Source organism: Lathyrus oleraceus, chromosome 5 (genome assembly GCF_024323335.1).
Source record: "Lathyrus oleraceus cultivar Zhongwan6 chromosome 5, CAAS_Psat_ZW6_1.0, whole genome shotgun sequence".
In the NCBI taxonomy this organism is placed as follows: Eukaryota; Viridiplantae; Streptophyta; class Magnoliopsida; order Fabales; family Fabaceae; genus Lathyrus; species Lathyrus oleraceus.
In genome coordinates, this window is record NC_066583.1 from 74,400,814 (window position 1) to 74,417,832 (window position 17,019).

General features: G+C 36.9%; 1 protein-coding gene across 1 annotated transcript; it reads right to left on the bottom strand.

The window, feature by feature from the left end:
* LOC127085795 (DDB1- and CUL4-associated factor homolog 1) lies at positions 1-9,142 on the bottom strand. Its single transcript, XM_051026345.1, has 14 exons — positions 8,631-9,142; positions 8,354-8,435; positions 8,133-8,249; positions 7,864-8,030; positions 6,869-7,736; positions 6,641-6,738; positions 6,115-6,538; positions 5,371-5,976; positions 5,114-5,296; positions 4,457-5,008; positions 3,950-4,060; positions 2,988-3,106; positions 1,313-2,894; positions 1-824 (listed from the first exon to the last, which is right to left on the bottom strand). The coding sequence occupies exons 1-14, from the start codon at positions 8,828-8,830 to the stop codon at positions 147-149; spliced, it is 5,787 nt and encodes a 1,928-aa protein (XP_050882302.1). The 5' UTR covers positions 8,831-9,142; the 3' UTR covers positions 1-146.
* Positions 9,143-17,019: the final 7,877 nt, after the last annotated feature.

A 17,019-nucleotide genomic window follows, 5' to 3' on the forward strand; every position in this document is an offset into this window, starting at 1 on the left:
TATTTACAATTATTATGCTTCTCGACTAAAAAGTTGGAAGAGTTGGATGTGAAAGACTACAGCAAAATTGTGAAAAAATAAAACGACCTTTTGCCCAAAAATGAATACAATGAAGAGAATATAATTACAGCCTCTCAGACAAATAATTAATAACCAAAGTCATAATCGTCACTACTCTCTGAAAGTCCTTGACTGTCATCATCTTCCTCGTCACCATCCGATACCATATCTAACATGTCTGCTTCTCCATCAAAGTCTACATCATTCATTATGAAACCTCCATCTTCATCATCATCATCATCGGGATCACTTACACTATCATCATCATTGCTCATGTCATCAGCATCACTGTCGCTTTCCCCGCCAAAGCCAGGGCCTAAAAGAGGATCTTCATCATCATCGTCCTCATCTTCATCTTCCTCCTCGCTTTCGGCATCATCAGGATCAGAATCATCATCAGTTGGCCTCCGACGACCAATTTCATATGATCTGGCTGATGAATACATCTCACCTTGATCATCCATGGTAATCAAACCAATAAATGAATCGGTTGGCTCGGTTGCAAAATCAAGAACACAGCGATCCACAGGTGTGGTAGCAATGTCAGAATAATTTATTGCATCCAATGTGCGAAAAGCTGAAAACAGTGGGTGCTTGACACGACGTGCATGCATTGCTGACATTACATCCTCGAGATTTCTCCTTAACATTGCATACATAACATCACCACGGGCATTGAATGTTATTGATGTCTGATCTAATGAAGCCACACTACGCAGAAGTCTGAATTTGCGGAGATCCCAGACTTCAGAGTTTATAATAACCTGGGAAAACAAAAACGGTCAGAAACACCACCTTGTACATGGGATGTACATGCAAATCATATCCCATCATATTTCACCATTTTAATACAGAGAAATATTTCTTAGAATGTTTTTAAATTTAATGGTGATGAAATATATTTACACAATTTGTGTTATGCAAAACCTATTTACACAATTTGTGTATAGTAATAAAACTGTAAAAAGAAATATATGTGCAAACTATACTGAAGTCTTGGGGTCAGACTCAACAACCCCGGAATTTAGGGCATTAAATCACAACCCTTCTTTCACAATCTCCAAGTCAACCATTGTATGAATGCCCATGGAATATTCTTAATGAGGTCCATATTTATACCTCCGGATCATCATCTCACTTCCATAGACTCAAGTAAACAACAGTATTTCTATAAATCTAAAGTGGGAGTCAATTCGATGTAAAAATCTATAAAATAAGTATAATGTTGAGACAGATGCAGGATTTCAAATACCTCATTTCCAGCAGGATGAAAACCTCCACCTCCATAATCTGTGAACTGATCAAAGCGATGAACAGGCGTAGACACTCGCGGGTCCCATAGGACACCATTCCAAAGCAGCATTGAATCGGCGGGGCTAAAGTGGATTAAAGAATAAACATGACCCCGCCCTGTAGAAATAGTTGATGTATCAGACAACTTCTCTTTTAACTGATAACTTTCAATATCATATAAAAGGATTTCCCGTCCGGTAGATTCTGATGACAGGGCAGCAAAAGCATTCCCAGAGTTACTAAACCGTGCAGCCTTACAGCCTTCAAATGATCGGGTGGGACCACCTAATATCGATGTTGCATCCCACAGCTTAACCTCTTGAGAGCATGAAGAAAGCAACAATTGGGTCTCACCAGACACAAAAGACTGAACTAGGGTCAACGGAGACTGGTGACCTGTGAAGCTCTCTACCACGTTACTGTTGTTGGAATCAAAAAATTTGAGTTCTCCAGTATGGCTACCCACGGCAATATGAGAAGAGTCTCCAACAAATGTAATGCAAGTAAATAATGCACCGGCATCATCCCGATAAGTGCGCCATGGCCTAAACCGGCTGAAAACAAATTGACGATCCCTGCGATTACCATGTACTCCACCATACATAAACTTAAATTCACGGGTACCAAGGCGAGCAGTCACATTAGAGGGGGCATCGAGGCTTCGCTTAGGTTCAGGACAAACATGTGGGTGCAGAAGAGATATTGGGGGAAGGGTAGTAATGGGGGCTGGACATTGGCGATGCTGATGTTTCAGATACTGTACCACAAGATTATCTAGTGTCACGCGCTCAAGGTTGTTGGGCTGGAGGTCATTTACTACTTGGGAGGAAGGTGTCGTCAGACTAGAGATGCAGTGCTGGTTCTCATCCACATAGTCAGCTGTACATCGGCCATGATGACTCCTTAAATTACTAGTTGGAGTGAAAAGCCCAACAGCATCAGTATGCAGGCTGCTTTTACGAACTACACTCGAGGAAATAGGAGAGCGAAGTCCCGGATCCCCAACATTTAGTCGCTTGCCAGATGATGATAACATTGGTATATCCTTTAAATCCGATAACTTCCGTTTGGACGGCAAGGTGATTGGAGTCTTGAACTGAGGTCCAGTTTCAGAGTTAGGTTTCACTGAAGATTCAGATGGATTCTCTGATATACAAGTTTCTGAAGAGTCTTTCCCAGTGCGTAACAATTTTCTGGCTGATGATTGCCGAGAGTCAATAACTTGGTGTCTTGTATGGGAACCAAAAGACGATGAGAAAGTTAGTGACTTTTTCTTTGCAGAGATGGCGTCACTTTTCAAGCAAGCGTCTTCATTCTTTGAATTAGACTTTAATTTGCTAGTAAGAAATCCACTAGGAGTACGACCAGAAGGCCACTGAACCTGTGTTGAAGAAGCTTCCTGTGTTGAGGGTTGTTGTGCTAGAGAAGATGGAGCAAGTAATGATGACAAAGGAGTTAACTGAGCCTCTTTAAGCAATAAAGAAGCAGTTTGCCCCAATCCAGATGCCTGTAAATGTTCATGAATTAAGAGCAAGAGTTCACTGCATAAGACAAACAGCAAACAAACAGTTATCAGAAGGAATGCCCCATTAAAGTTGAATGGTCAAATTTTTTGAGTAAAAAAGACTGGATACCTTGAAGGGTAAGTAATAGGAGTGGCAGCAGCTATAGCAGCTCTTTCAATGCGCCTTAATGTAGGAGTAGCTGCATCACTAGCAACTAATGTGCTTGCACGTCCTAAATTAGCTACAATCTACGAACGTAATTAGAACGTAAGAATCAATAGTAGCCACCATAGAGCACATGTAACTCAAGTTTAGTTCAAGCAAGATTCACTGATATTTGAACAGTATAATTGACACCAATTGTCAGGGCTTTACCTACAAATTGCTACACTGTTTTTACTATGTGTTTTTTTTAAAAGATTTATTTAGGGAACAGTGTAAACATTAAATGTTAAGAAGTTTGTTTTTCTTGAAAAATAAAAATAATCTATTAAGCAAAGCTTTTTTTAAGCTCAAACAAATAGTTCCAAAATTAACAAACATAGATTTCAATACATATTTGAGCTAAACTTTTGTTTGAGCTCAAATAAATAGTTTCGAAATGAACAAGGATAGATTTCAACACATATTTGAGCTCAAATAAATATTTTCTAAATGAGGTAAGCAAAGAATTCAATCCATATTGAGAATGTATATCTACTAAACTTGATATTCTACTAGCTAGCATATAACAAGTGTTATCGATGGCAGAGAGCCAAATACCCCCAATAAGGCCCGACATATGACGTAGCGGCCATGTGGTGCCGATATCTGCCATGGCGCCCGCCATGGCCAATAATTGACCACACTGTATACAACTTATAGATCAATATGCACCATGGAAACAAAAAACAATAATACCATTCAATTCCATGGGTTTTGTTCTATGCATTAATATAGTGAAATTTCTGGCGAATAAATTTAAGCCTCAAATTTATGGTATTTTTGACATGGGTACATAAAAACCAGCAAAGCACACGGCATTTTCATTGAAACCAACCCGATACCCTGAAATACAAACTTCAATGTCACCAAAGAGTGGAGATACTCACCCCAATTAGCTCAATTGCAGCCTGGGATAGTTCAGCTTGCCACCTACCCTGTTCTGTTCCGAGTGTTGTGCTACCTGAATCTCGAATTATGTCAGACACTTTTTTCCCGACCTAGAACACACGCAATATCAGAAATTAGATCCCAGTGACAATAAAAAATGTTTGTGTTTCAAAACCTATCATCATCAATAACAGTATTCAGACTGATATACAACTAAATAGTAGTTAGATAAACTCCATAGATAATTGAAATAATTGTTAGGTATCACATGTCTATTGTAGTAAATTTCTGCTAGTGGAGTTAGTTTTAGGCTGGGATGGCTAGAGAAATAAGGCACTACAAATAAAAGCGGATGAGATGGGGCCTTTAACTAGGGAGGTGTAAACCCTGGAATTTCTAAAACATCTCTACACTTGTTGAATTTACCCCTGCATCTTGGAATATGTTACAAGGTTAGGGTCCAGTTTGCGTATGAAAATGTTCAACAAAGAGTTAAAGTTGTTCACCTGAAGTTTTGTCAATGTATGTGCAATATTGTCATCTCTGGCTAATCCAAGCAGAACTCGACAAGCTAGAGCACGAAGGCAGTCCAGAGCAGCAGGAGATGAATATACACGTGAAGAGATGATTTGTATAAGAACCTTTATACCATTACTAGAACAGACAGCCTCTCTTGCCTGGTGATATCCTTGTTCCAGCTGTGTAGCAAGGCCGGCACAGCGTGCTCCTGCACCCAGAGTTATTCTTCGATCACCAACCAAGCCTGAGCTTGCAGAGGGAACGGGAGTTTGGGGAGTATTATTCACAGATTGTGGAATAAGTGCTGCAGCATTGCCACGATCTATAGCACTGGACTCCCCATTCCTCTCCCTATGATCAACATGGCTGGAGACTTGAGCAGATCGGTCGGCATATCTATCTCTAGCCTCTGACAGAGCACCATTAGAGGTTTGGGAAGACGCAAACTGCTGGCCTTGTGACACTACAGGTGGTTTATTGCTGATTGAAGGAGGAGGGCAAACAAGGTTGATTAAAACATTTAATGCTGATTGAATTATCTGAAATGCAGCCAAAATCGGTATATCAAAAATCTTAAGGAACTCCCTTTAACAACAACAGATGTTAGTGAGCAAACACTACAATTGCTACCACAAGACACTTACCTCGGGGTCCACATGACTATTGCTAATATTTGCTGCATCCAAAATTACATAAATACCAGAACGGTTGGTGCTTAATGTTGCATTTACAATCATCTTTCGACTGCTAGGTACTAATGTAACAATTTGCAAAACCCCCAATGCATACTGTAGCAAATCATGTAGATATCGTTCCACAGTTGGGGCCTACAAACAACAAGATGAACCAAGTAAATAAATAAACTGCAAGACAAAGGGAACACAAACTAAATATGCCATACCTGACACAATTCCAACATAGTAATATGCCCATTAGATGCCAAGAACTTTTCGACTTCCCGCCAACCTGTTCTCACAAATGCAGGACCTAGCTTCCGATCTTTTTGTAATTGTAGGAATACTGCATCCATTGCCTCATTACTAATATCAAGTGGCTTGTAAGCAGCCCTTGTACTGGGAATATTTCTAGCAGCACTGCGATTGCTTTTGTTTGGACGAATAGAATCTATTAATAATAGGAGGTGTGCTCTGAAATATTGCCGCAGAGCAACACAAGTGTGATAGGCTACCTGCTTCTCAGATGATGTCAGCACTTCTGCAGATGACGTTCTGTCATTTCGAAGTAACCCTGAGTTAGACGAGCCCAAGGCTCCAGAAGTTACTCCTGATCTTATGGAAATAGCATCATTGAGAAGGCCTAGTAATTTCTGTAAGCCATCCTGAGAGTCGAAAGCATCGAGTACTGCTCTGAATACAAATGCGGCAGAAAAAAACAATGCTGCATTCTTCCGGGCAAGATCTTGATTACACTCAATGAGTTGGAGAGCCAACTCAACTACGTGATAAATGACATCAGAAGGAAGAGCACAAACTCGTTCCATTATCCCCTGAAATAATCATCTATAGTCAAAATAATGTAATAGCATTGTAAGAAGATTAATAAAGGAAAATGTACATAAAAGTTTGGAGTATAATCGCTATTACACATCTTACATCACAATTATGACAATTTATGCGATGATTACCTGAAGGGAACCAATAGTAAATAGACAAGAAGAAAGGCCAAAGAATGTTTGAGCCATTCTAGGTACAGCAAGCAGCTTTTGCATTCCTCCACGGTCCACAAATAGTGCAGCAAATTTCCTATGGGCAGCTAAAGCACATATCAGCTTCATGACATCGGGTAACAGGAAAGCAACCTTCGATGGATCCTGATGTTTAGAACTTTGCTGCAAAAGTCCAAGACAAACATCAACCCCCTTCTCGTGCAATACAGGTCCAAGAACTTCTACATATTCTCCAAGTAACGCAAGACACTGAATGCAGTATTTTTCCCTCAATTGTGTAAGTATTTGAATGTCTGGGATGAAATAATCTTCAACATCCTCACTAGATTCTGTTTCTCTGCCACTAACATTCTCTGTCTCTGTACTAATGCATACAGATTTCCTGTGACCAACCCAATAAGAACATTGTCAACGGGACTAAAAGAACCTATCTGCAATTGTTTGTTTGAGCATCTAAATTGCTCGTAATATTATTCTTACGTACCTTGAAACTTCAACAGCAGATGCAGCATCGATAACCGTTGATGCAGCTCTAGATGCAGCCAAAAAAGCTACCTCTTCATTGTTGGTGGATTTGTATTCCTGAATATTATACATGAAATAAAATGCCATTTCAATTGTGAATATAAAATATGCAGTACTGCACACGGACACATATTTGCTTAAGGTATAATTTTTTGTATTGGAAAAAAGTGAATGAGCTTTGGCATACCTCTAAAGCTGCAGTTTTAACAAGGTCGGCAGCAGCATCACCAGCTGCTTTGACAGCTTCTTCAGGGGCATTGTCTGATCTAGCTTCAGCCTCAGCGGCTTGGACTGCTTTTCGAACAAGATCAGAGATATCTTTACTTCCAATAAAGCACTCTTGGAAACAAGCATCATTATCCTCTCTTTCGGAGATGAAAGCTTCGGAAACGGTACTGGTAAGAGCCTTTTTAGAATCAGGTACCCGTTTAACATCAGTGTTCTTCAAAGAACTCCTATCTCTACCACTCCGCCCCTGCCCTAATCGACTGGCAGACCCAGCAGATGACAAAATGGGTTCACTTTCTACCAGCCCTTCATTGGCCCTTCCTTTCCCCCTTGATCTTCCCCATCCACGGTTAGTACGCCGCCTTGAAGATTCGTCCCTACCATTGTCTTCATGCTCGCCATATTTTATCCTGCCATCACGGATATCTCTACAACGCCATCTATCCTCCCCATCAGAATCCACCTCACCAACATCAGCACTTTTGCTGAGTCCATCAGATGGTTCATCATCTATCCAGGGATCTTCTTGGCAAGCCTGTCCACTAACAGTTCTATCCTGAGCCTGTTCAGGACCTTGGTCATCTAACGATCCCTCTTCATTAATCCTTGTATCACCTAAATGACTCATTTCCAGGAGCTGGCGAAACCTTCCACGACCATCATCTCTACCTCTTACTGGAGTATTCCCAGATGAATGTTTGTTTTCGGATAAATGACTAATATCTTTCTGGCTGCCACTTGACTCACCCAGCACACGCACTCGAAGATAACGCATCAGCTTAGCTGACAAGCCAGATGTTAATACATCTTCCACTATTTGACCTCCGCTGGAATCATTCCAAATTAAATAAAAAACTGAGAAAAAGGAGTCATGTAGAAGACAAATAAAGACAGAAAACGAAGCTCAAACATAAAAAGATAAAAACAGTTTATCAATGGAGGAGCTTAGCATACCCGACCAAACACACGGCAAGGAGCCCAGTAGAATATGCTTTCAACATTTCAGAATCTGAGGCCTCCTTTATCCCCAGATCAGGTTTCAGATTTTGCTCCTCGGCCCTATCATCAGTCGCCCAATTTTTTAAGTTCTCGAGAACCGGTTCTTCAAAAACATGAGGATACTGTCCAATTAAAGTTGATCAAATTCATGAGAAACTACCCATTGAATGATAAAAAAAAAGATTCATAAACAACTAGAAAATAAACAGGAAACATAATCTTACAATCCAAGTTAGAGAACAGCACAAGATAAGTCTGACAGCAGCAGCTCGAACAGCAGTTGAGTATCCAGTTTCTGACAGAAACTTCAAAGATATTAACTCAAAGAAATCATCGTTTTCCTGTGGAAGATATAGCAAGCCAAATTACTACCTCAACAATCTATTTAATAATTTTATAAAAATAAAAAAACTACACCAAAAAACAAAAAGGATCATATTAATACCCGAATTATACCCCCAAGACGCCCAATGTTATGAGCAGCACGGGCATTGGTAGATGAAGAATGACTATTATCTTCCATGTATCTACATTTCAAAAAAAAACAATTTATTATCAACAAAAACACTGGGAAAATTGAACAAAAAACTGAGAACTGGTGCAGATTATTCCTACAATAAAAATACAAAAATGCATACACACATATACCAATAGCTAATAAATTAATTCAAAAATCAAAACACTAAATTAGTAAAATATTAAAGAAAATGGCAAGAACATACCGAGTCTCTTGAGTTTCGAGAATGGATGCCAGAGCATGTAGAACGTTAGGTTTGGGGTTATCGGGAGAGGAAGTGATTTTATCCATGAGTGTGTTAACCTTTGCAATTAACTCTTCATCTTCCATCTTAGAAGGATCTTCCTCTTCTTCTTCTTCATCACGTGGAGGTTGAACTTGATTTTGATTCGCTTGATTATCCATGGATTATCGGAGCGAAACAGAAATGATTACTGAAAACCGTGTAATTAAATGATTAATAGTAAAATTGATTGATTATTGATGGTTGTGTTTATATGAATATGTGTTGATATTCAATTTCTATGATAGTTAGGGTTATGGAGATTGAAGAACGTATAAGGGTTTGGGTTGCAGAGATGCGAGAGAAAGAAGATGGAGAAAGGGAGAGAAATAGTGTAAGAAAAGAAACGCATAATAACACCGATATGAAGATTTGATGAGAAGGTTCCGGAGATATTCGACCCGGTTGCGGGCTTATAACCCTAATAACCAGCACTTGCCACTTCCAAGCCCTAATAACAACTCAATTTTGTATTTTTATTTTTTATTTTTCATAGAATCTTCTTACAAAATGTATATTTTGTTTTTTTTAATTAATGGAAGGGTCTATGTCCAAAAGAAAGAGAAAAATTCCAAATTATTAACACGAAATTAGCTACTGTCAATTAAATCAATCAAGAATTTAGAAAGAAAATAAGATTAATTATTATACATTGTCAGTGTAAAAAATTTTACACCGTCATTACATCACAATTTGTAATTAAGCGACACCGTAAAATATCTTTACACTGTCAATGCATTTCAATTAAATTCAAATAAGAATTGAGAAATCAACTCTTTGAGACAAGTATTATACTACTGAAAAATTTTAATATATGTTCGAACCCATTTTTGCTAAAAACATATGCATATCTATTTGTTTCGTGATAAATGTGATTGATTCAGATATCCTAGTCACGTTGAATCATATATGGATTAATTCTTATCTCACTCTCATCATCATATCATTAGTGTTTAGTTTCTTAAAGACTATATTTGATTGAATTATTCTTTAATTATTTTTGTAATTATTATTTATATGTAATTATGTTCTAATTAAAGAGATTAGGTCAACTCTTATGTATTACATATACTTTTTAATAGTAATGAGAAAGAATATATATATATATATATATATATATATATATATATATATATATATATATATATTACATTGTATCACATTCCAGCACCGCTAGCCCCTCGTGTGTGCCCCTGTCAAGGCTTGCTCAAGCGTCGCCAGCCCTCTTGCGACCCTTGTTCCTCTTTGTCCTCTCCTCTTGCAACATGTCTTCCTCCTCCAACGACAAAAGCAGCATGGAGACTCCTCCTCTTAAGGTGGACACCCCCCGTTACCACCTCTCTTATCTCTTATTAAGACGGAATTTCATCTCGTTGTTTTCAACATTAATAACAATATTCATGGTGTGTTTTACATGGAAACTAATTGCTACAGCACATGGGTGTAGCTATTTGACATTCATGTCCACTCTCATCAGATCCTGCATCATATTGTGCCTTCGGATAACAAGCATTCACCGTCTCTTACCAACCATGCTTATGAACAGTGGGTCATTTTGGATGTTGTTGTGCTTCAGTGGATATATTCCACTATTTTTGTTGACTTGCTAACCACCATCATGGAACCTAAATCCACGGTTTTGGCTTCCTGGAGACGTTTAGCTAATCTCTTCCAAAATAATCAGAACGCACATGTTGTTGCTCTTGAGCAGGAATTCTCTAGTATTTGCATGGAGGTTTTGTCAAATGTCTTCGTATAATGTCACCATCTGAGAGGATTTTTAATCATTTATAGGATGTGGTGCTTCTATGAATAATCATTAATCGGTCCTTCAACTCATCTTTGGCCTTACTAATGCTTACTAGGGTGTTGCCACATTGATTCGCCAAAGCAATTCGCTATCATCCTTTCAGCAGGCATGTTACATGCTCACATTGGAATAAGTTGATTTGCCTAAGATGATGCTCATTGAGTCTCATGCTGCTTATATTACCACCTAGCACCGTGCTCCTAACGACTCTCCTATAGCACCAACCACCATTCCAACAATTGCCTATGTTCTTGCAACGCTAAAAATCTGGGTGGGAATCATCATAACTGCGATGATCCTCGTGGTGGCAACACACAAGTCTCTTTTACTTTGCAGCAACGACATCAGTAGCAGTAGCAGTAGCCCTCTTACCATTTGTGGGGTTGGACTCTGCCTCTATGGTTCATGCCTTTGTGCCTGTATTCTCTCAGCGGACTCGGCCATCGACTCCTTCATAACAAGCAGGCATTTTGGGATAGCATCCTTAGGCTTACGCTACCACGGATTCACCATCACCCATTAACATTGTAACTAATATGCACATCATGTCTCTCACTCCTCCAGATGACACGTGGTACATGGACACGGGTGCCTCATCCCACATAGCGACATAACAAGGTAATCTCTCGTCTTATTCTAACTTGAATCACTTTAATCAAAAATAGTTTGTTAGTAGCAGATAAGGTATTCCAATTTAGGGTTCTGGATGCACAACCCTACTCACCTCCCATAAATACAAGTCGTTGAGCCTTACCCATGTTTTGCACACACCACAAATTATTGAAAATTTGATTTCGCTGCAATAACTCACTATTGATAATAATGTTTGTGTTTCTTTTGATCCCTTTAGTTTTTTTGGTAAATGACTTTCAGGTGAGGATTCCACTCATGAGATGTAATAGTCTTTGTGATCTTTATCTAATTACTAATTCATATCCCTTTGTTGGTCTTGCTTACGGTCTATGGAGCATATGTCTTGGTCATCTCATATCACCATTTTTGCAGTCTTTTCATAGCAATAAGTTCATTAGTTGTGAACATTTAAATTATATGACAGTTTGTGCTTCTTGTGTGTTTGGCAAACATGTTAGGTTGCCTTTTGTTCCATCCAATATTGTTATTGTAGTACCCTTTGATATTTTACATATTGATTTATAGACATCCTCGATTTTGAGTTCAGCTAGTCATCACTATTATGTTTTATTTTTTGATGATTTTTTTTATTTTTCGTGGACATTTCCTCTAACAAATAAATCCTAAGTTTTCGAAATGTTCACCTCTCATTCAAATCAAATTCGCAGACAACTTTCTCAAACTGTCAAATGTGTTTAATGTGTTAATGGGCGAGAATGTGACAATATATTTTTTCATATGCTGCTAATAGTCTCATTTTTTACTTCTTTTTCCCTCATACTTCATCACAAAATGGCAAGGTGGAAATAAAAATATGCATCACTAACAATATGATTCACACTCTTCTCATTCATGCTTTCGTTCCACCTTAATCACAGAGGTTATAAATGTTTTGATTTGTCGCACCAAAAAATCATCATATCGCGATATGTCATATTTGACGAGACTCGGTTTCCCTTTGCCCGCCCATCCTCCCTAACTACCCACACATACTACTGTTTCGCTGGTACTTTACACTCATCTATTATACACCAACAAACTATAGCATCAACCTTCCTAGACCATCACATATATCTGACACTCAACCTATATCACCGACCTCCCCAGACACTCCCATCTTTAGGACTTTTTCTTCCTCATTGAATCACTTGGTTGCATATCCCTTGTGAAAACAAGCTTCCGACGGGTTTTGATGAAGACAATGGTTTAAAGCTCAAGTTTCATTATCAAATAAGAAGAGGAAAGTTGCATATGATCAATCAATGTATATTGAAATTCATATCATAAGCAATCTTAAAGTGCTCAAATAATTGATCATGCATTTGAAAATATTCATTTCATACTTTGCTAAAAAAAATCTAATGTTTTAATAGCATTGGTTGAAAATTAGTTTTTTATGCATGCATGAAATTTTGGATTTAGACAAATTTTCAAATTAATTCAGCAAGCAATCGATTAACATCCTTATGTAACCGATTTAATGGAATTATGAAATTCAAAATCTCGGCCCTTACAATCGATTAACATGATCCTGTAATCAATTGCACAATGCATTTTTTTCAAAATTTTAGCCCTTGCAATCGATTGACAAGTTTGTGCAATAGATTGCACGTAAACAAGTTTTGAAAAATGTTAAATCATGTTCACTAACTCACTCACTCCATTTCATGGCATCTCCTAATTATAAACTCAATATATTTCAAAAATATTTTCCAACCATTTCCAGATTTTATCAAGAGTTGTTTTCACTTTATAAATATAATTCAAATTTCATTTTGATTATTACATCTTTCAAACATATTTTACAAAAACTCTCTACATAATTTTCATACAAACTTTCATACTTGGATGTTTTTTTAGAAACTCTCTATTCAAATCATGTTTTCAGAGACTTCATGAAGGATCGTATTTTTCGAGATACGACAGATATGTGTAACCATCTATTACCACATCCCATATATCAGTAACACAACTTATGAAGAAACTTTTGATTTTATCTTTCCAATAGTCAAACTTTTCTCCATCAAATATTAGAGGTTTGGAAAAATAATGATATTTATCATTGTTTGCATGTGTCATTATGTGTTTCAAAATATGGATCTTTATTTGACACGGTTAAGTGTTTGACACAAAGTAGTCAAATACCATAACCAGACTCTGATAGCAATTGAAGGTCCGGGAAACACAAGAAAGGTGGAATTGAATTGGGTTTCAAATATGACAATTTTTAGTGACCCAAAAATAAAATAACAATAATGATAAAAATGACAAGGTATTTTTATCCTGATTCACCGTTAACTATGTTAGTTCAGTCCACTCTCCAAAGTGATTTTGCCTTCTCAACAGGACTTAATCCAATAATAAAACTGATTACAATCTCAAAGACTATCCGCTAATGACTTCTAAAGGATTTTGACTAAACTTATTCCCTTAAGGAATTACAGCTCAAAGACTAATTTCCAATGACTTCTTGAGGTTTCTGACTAAAACCTAGTCTCTCAAGGAATTTAACAATTGTTAAATACAAGGTTTGTGTTTACAAAATTGGTTCCAAATAAGCAGATACACATTGATAAATAGAATTTACACCTAAGAATATATGAAATGAAGTTCTGAATGCTTCTCTCGATTTTCTTTCTCAATATTGATTTTCTCTTATTGAAATTCTTTCAGCATGAAGTTCTACGTTCAAGTTCTTCACAAAAGCTCTTCTTTCGCAATTCCTTTGTCCTCTTTATATAAATGTTGAATAATACCGTTTGAGGATAGAATTAGAAACTTCTTCAAATCCATAAATGTAATAGTAAGTATGAGGTTGTGCCAAAAATCATGGATAGTGGTGAGAAAATCTTTAATAGCCATTTGTAGTACAATCCTTGAGAATATTAGTGTATCAATCCTTTTGATTTCGCCGTTAAAATTATACTATTTTATAGAATATTCATTCAATCATTTTCTCTAAATCATTGGCTTTGCATAAGAGATATTTTGAAGTTTGATCAGAGTTCAGAGCCTTAAAGATATACTTCAGAGTCAAGTATACAAGGAGGCTTAATTGTATCAGAATACATTTGGGTTGATTACTTCAGAAACATTAATTGGGGTATCCAAAGTTAACTATCGGTTTAGCACTTCTTCGTATTCTTCCTTGGTTTAGAATATGATGGTGTTCAGAGTCTTTATATCTAAACTCTATAGTCTCTCTTTATCCAACATTTTTATGTCCATAGTTCAGAGTCCCTCTTATCTAGAGTCCAGAGTCTCTTTATCCAACTTTTGGCTTATTTAGATCCTGCATTCTATAGATTTTAACTTGTTTAGATTTTGCTCTATTCAGCTTCTGGTTTGTTCAGATTCATCACACTCAACAAACTATTAGAGTACAAAATTATTATTTATACGTTGTTATCATTAAAACTTAAGGATGGTAGATGTATAACCAAACTTGTTCCAACAACCCAAGTTTTCAAAAATATGAAGTTAGAAACATACTCGATGTCTTGAGATTGAAAGTAAAGAAGTAAGGAATGATGGTCTAATATAAGTTTGGTTAAGGTTGGGAATGATAAATTGGAGCAATATTAGATATATATTGACTGCAAATACTCATGTCCATCCTTTTTTCAGTTGGTTGATTACCTTGCCTGCCATTTGTCCAAGTGAAGGTGTTTCCCTTGGTGGGAAGGTGAATCAGGTTATGAGTATTAGACCACTAGTATAAATCTTCCATGGGAGTTCTAGCAGGGGTGTATGCACTTTTATATTCATGAGAACCAATGATACAATTATGGTCTCCAATAACACACCATAGGAGGTTGATGTTGGATTGGATGTGAGAAAGCTTAGTTTAAAGGGTCGTTCTCTTAAGATAATCAATGGAGGAATAAATTCCACAAAGGGCTAAAGTTTTGTTATTGTCTTGGAAAGAAAAAGTAATATGTTGGTCATCGGAGTTTATAAGGGTGAGGTTGATATGATTGGCATAAATGTACCAAATGTTTGATGGAAGGTGTTGGCTTGAATTGGTGGAAAAAGGTTTCATTTCTAGTCTATGAATCAAGTTTATATGAAATTTGTTAAAATCCATCCAGGTTCTACGTAACTTTTTATAGTTGGAGGTACCAACTTTGAATTTAGTTCCATAAGTGATTTTCATGGCAAAATATTTAGATTTCTTCTTAAGGGAAAGTTTGGTGTATGGTTGATATGTGTTTAACATTACTTACAAGGAGTCTTAAGTGTTGGCTTCATTCTTTAAGTCATCTAAATCTAGATCCAGATATTCCATATTAGCACATGAATTCTTAAGGAAATCCATATCTTTGTTGACCTTTCAGGAGTTTTATGAGAGATGGGTTTATTGTTCACTTATTTAGGCTAAAATGGGCTCTTGGTTCAATATCCTTCAGGTTGTCCATTTGAGTGGCATTAACAGCTAGGTGATCCTTTAGCGGTACAAGCTGTAAGTGCACGATAATGTGAGGTAATATAATAAGATCAAACCCACAGGGAGACATTATGAGTACTAGATTTTATCCTAATGGTGTTTAGCTAAAGTGATCCAAATTTTGGTGATTCAATGCAATTCAATAAAAATTAATACAATAAAAGAAAGTAGGACACATGGTACATGATATCTTTCACAAATTACTCAATTAACTTTCGAATTTTAATTATGAGAAAATATAGCAAGCTATAGAAAAGTATATAAAAAGGCATTACACCCACTTTCACGACGTGTGTATCTATACGTATTTCTGGAATAGCTAAACAACTTTCTCAACCGATAATAAGACACCTTTTCATAATGGTTATTTAGCAATTTATAGTCGGATGTCTAGTCACTACCTTTCGATACATGATCGACGTATGAGTTGCATATGCTTTCGCTAGTCGACACAAATATATTTAAGTTTTTGGATTCTAAAATAACTCTTAAGCCCTTGTTTTCTCATGATTCATAAACGGATAAGTCGATTTGAGTTTGGAATGAGATAGATCTCATGACCCATTGTCCCTAGGAAACTACTTACTTGTGGTGAGCTTGATAAAAAATAAGCAAAGTCAAGACATAAAAGTAATAACAAAGCAAAATAAATAACTTGAATGAAAATAAATGCTTGAGTAAGTTAAAGAAATCTAGAGATTACAATAGAAGTTGTAGTGAAATTACAAGATGAAAGCTTAGAACAAAAGTTGAAACCCAAATAAGTTGTAAAACTAAGAGTCTCCTAAGTGTCATCCTTAAGTGTCTCCCCCCTAAATATCAACAAATAACCACTATTTATACATGAATAGTGAAATTCTGGTATCAGATATGAGATGTCGAAGGTAACGTCACGACACTAATATCTGAACAACAAGTGAAATATAAACAGGATAAAAACAGAGAAACAATTGAACAAGCGACACAAGCAATTGTTAACCCAGTTCGGTGCAAACTCACTTACACCTAGGGGCTACCAAGCCAGGAAGGAAATCCACTAAACAAAATTAGTTCAAAGACTCTCAGTAAACAACTTCAAGTTACAGTCTTTTCACCTAATCTCTACCCGTGTGACTTCTATCTAAGAACTCTTAGATATGAGACCCTATTCACTCCCCCTCAATCACAGTAGTGATATAAGAACAAATACAAAAAGAAAGAAGACACACTTTAAGGACACATACTTGATCTTGCTTAAAAGCTTCAACCAAGTAAATAAATACACTCGTACTTCAAAGCTTAGAGTGGGCAAATTACAACACAAAACTCAGTCCAATTCATACATCAATAAGATGAATGAATGGCTCACAGTTCACAAGTTCACACAAGACTAAAACCCTAAAACTCTCTCACTTCATCGTTCATATCTTGTGTGTATAAAA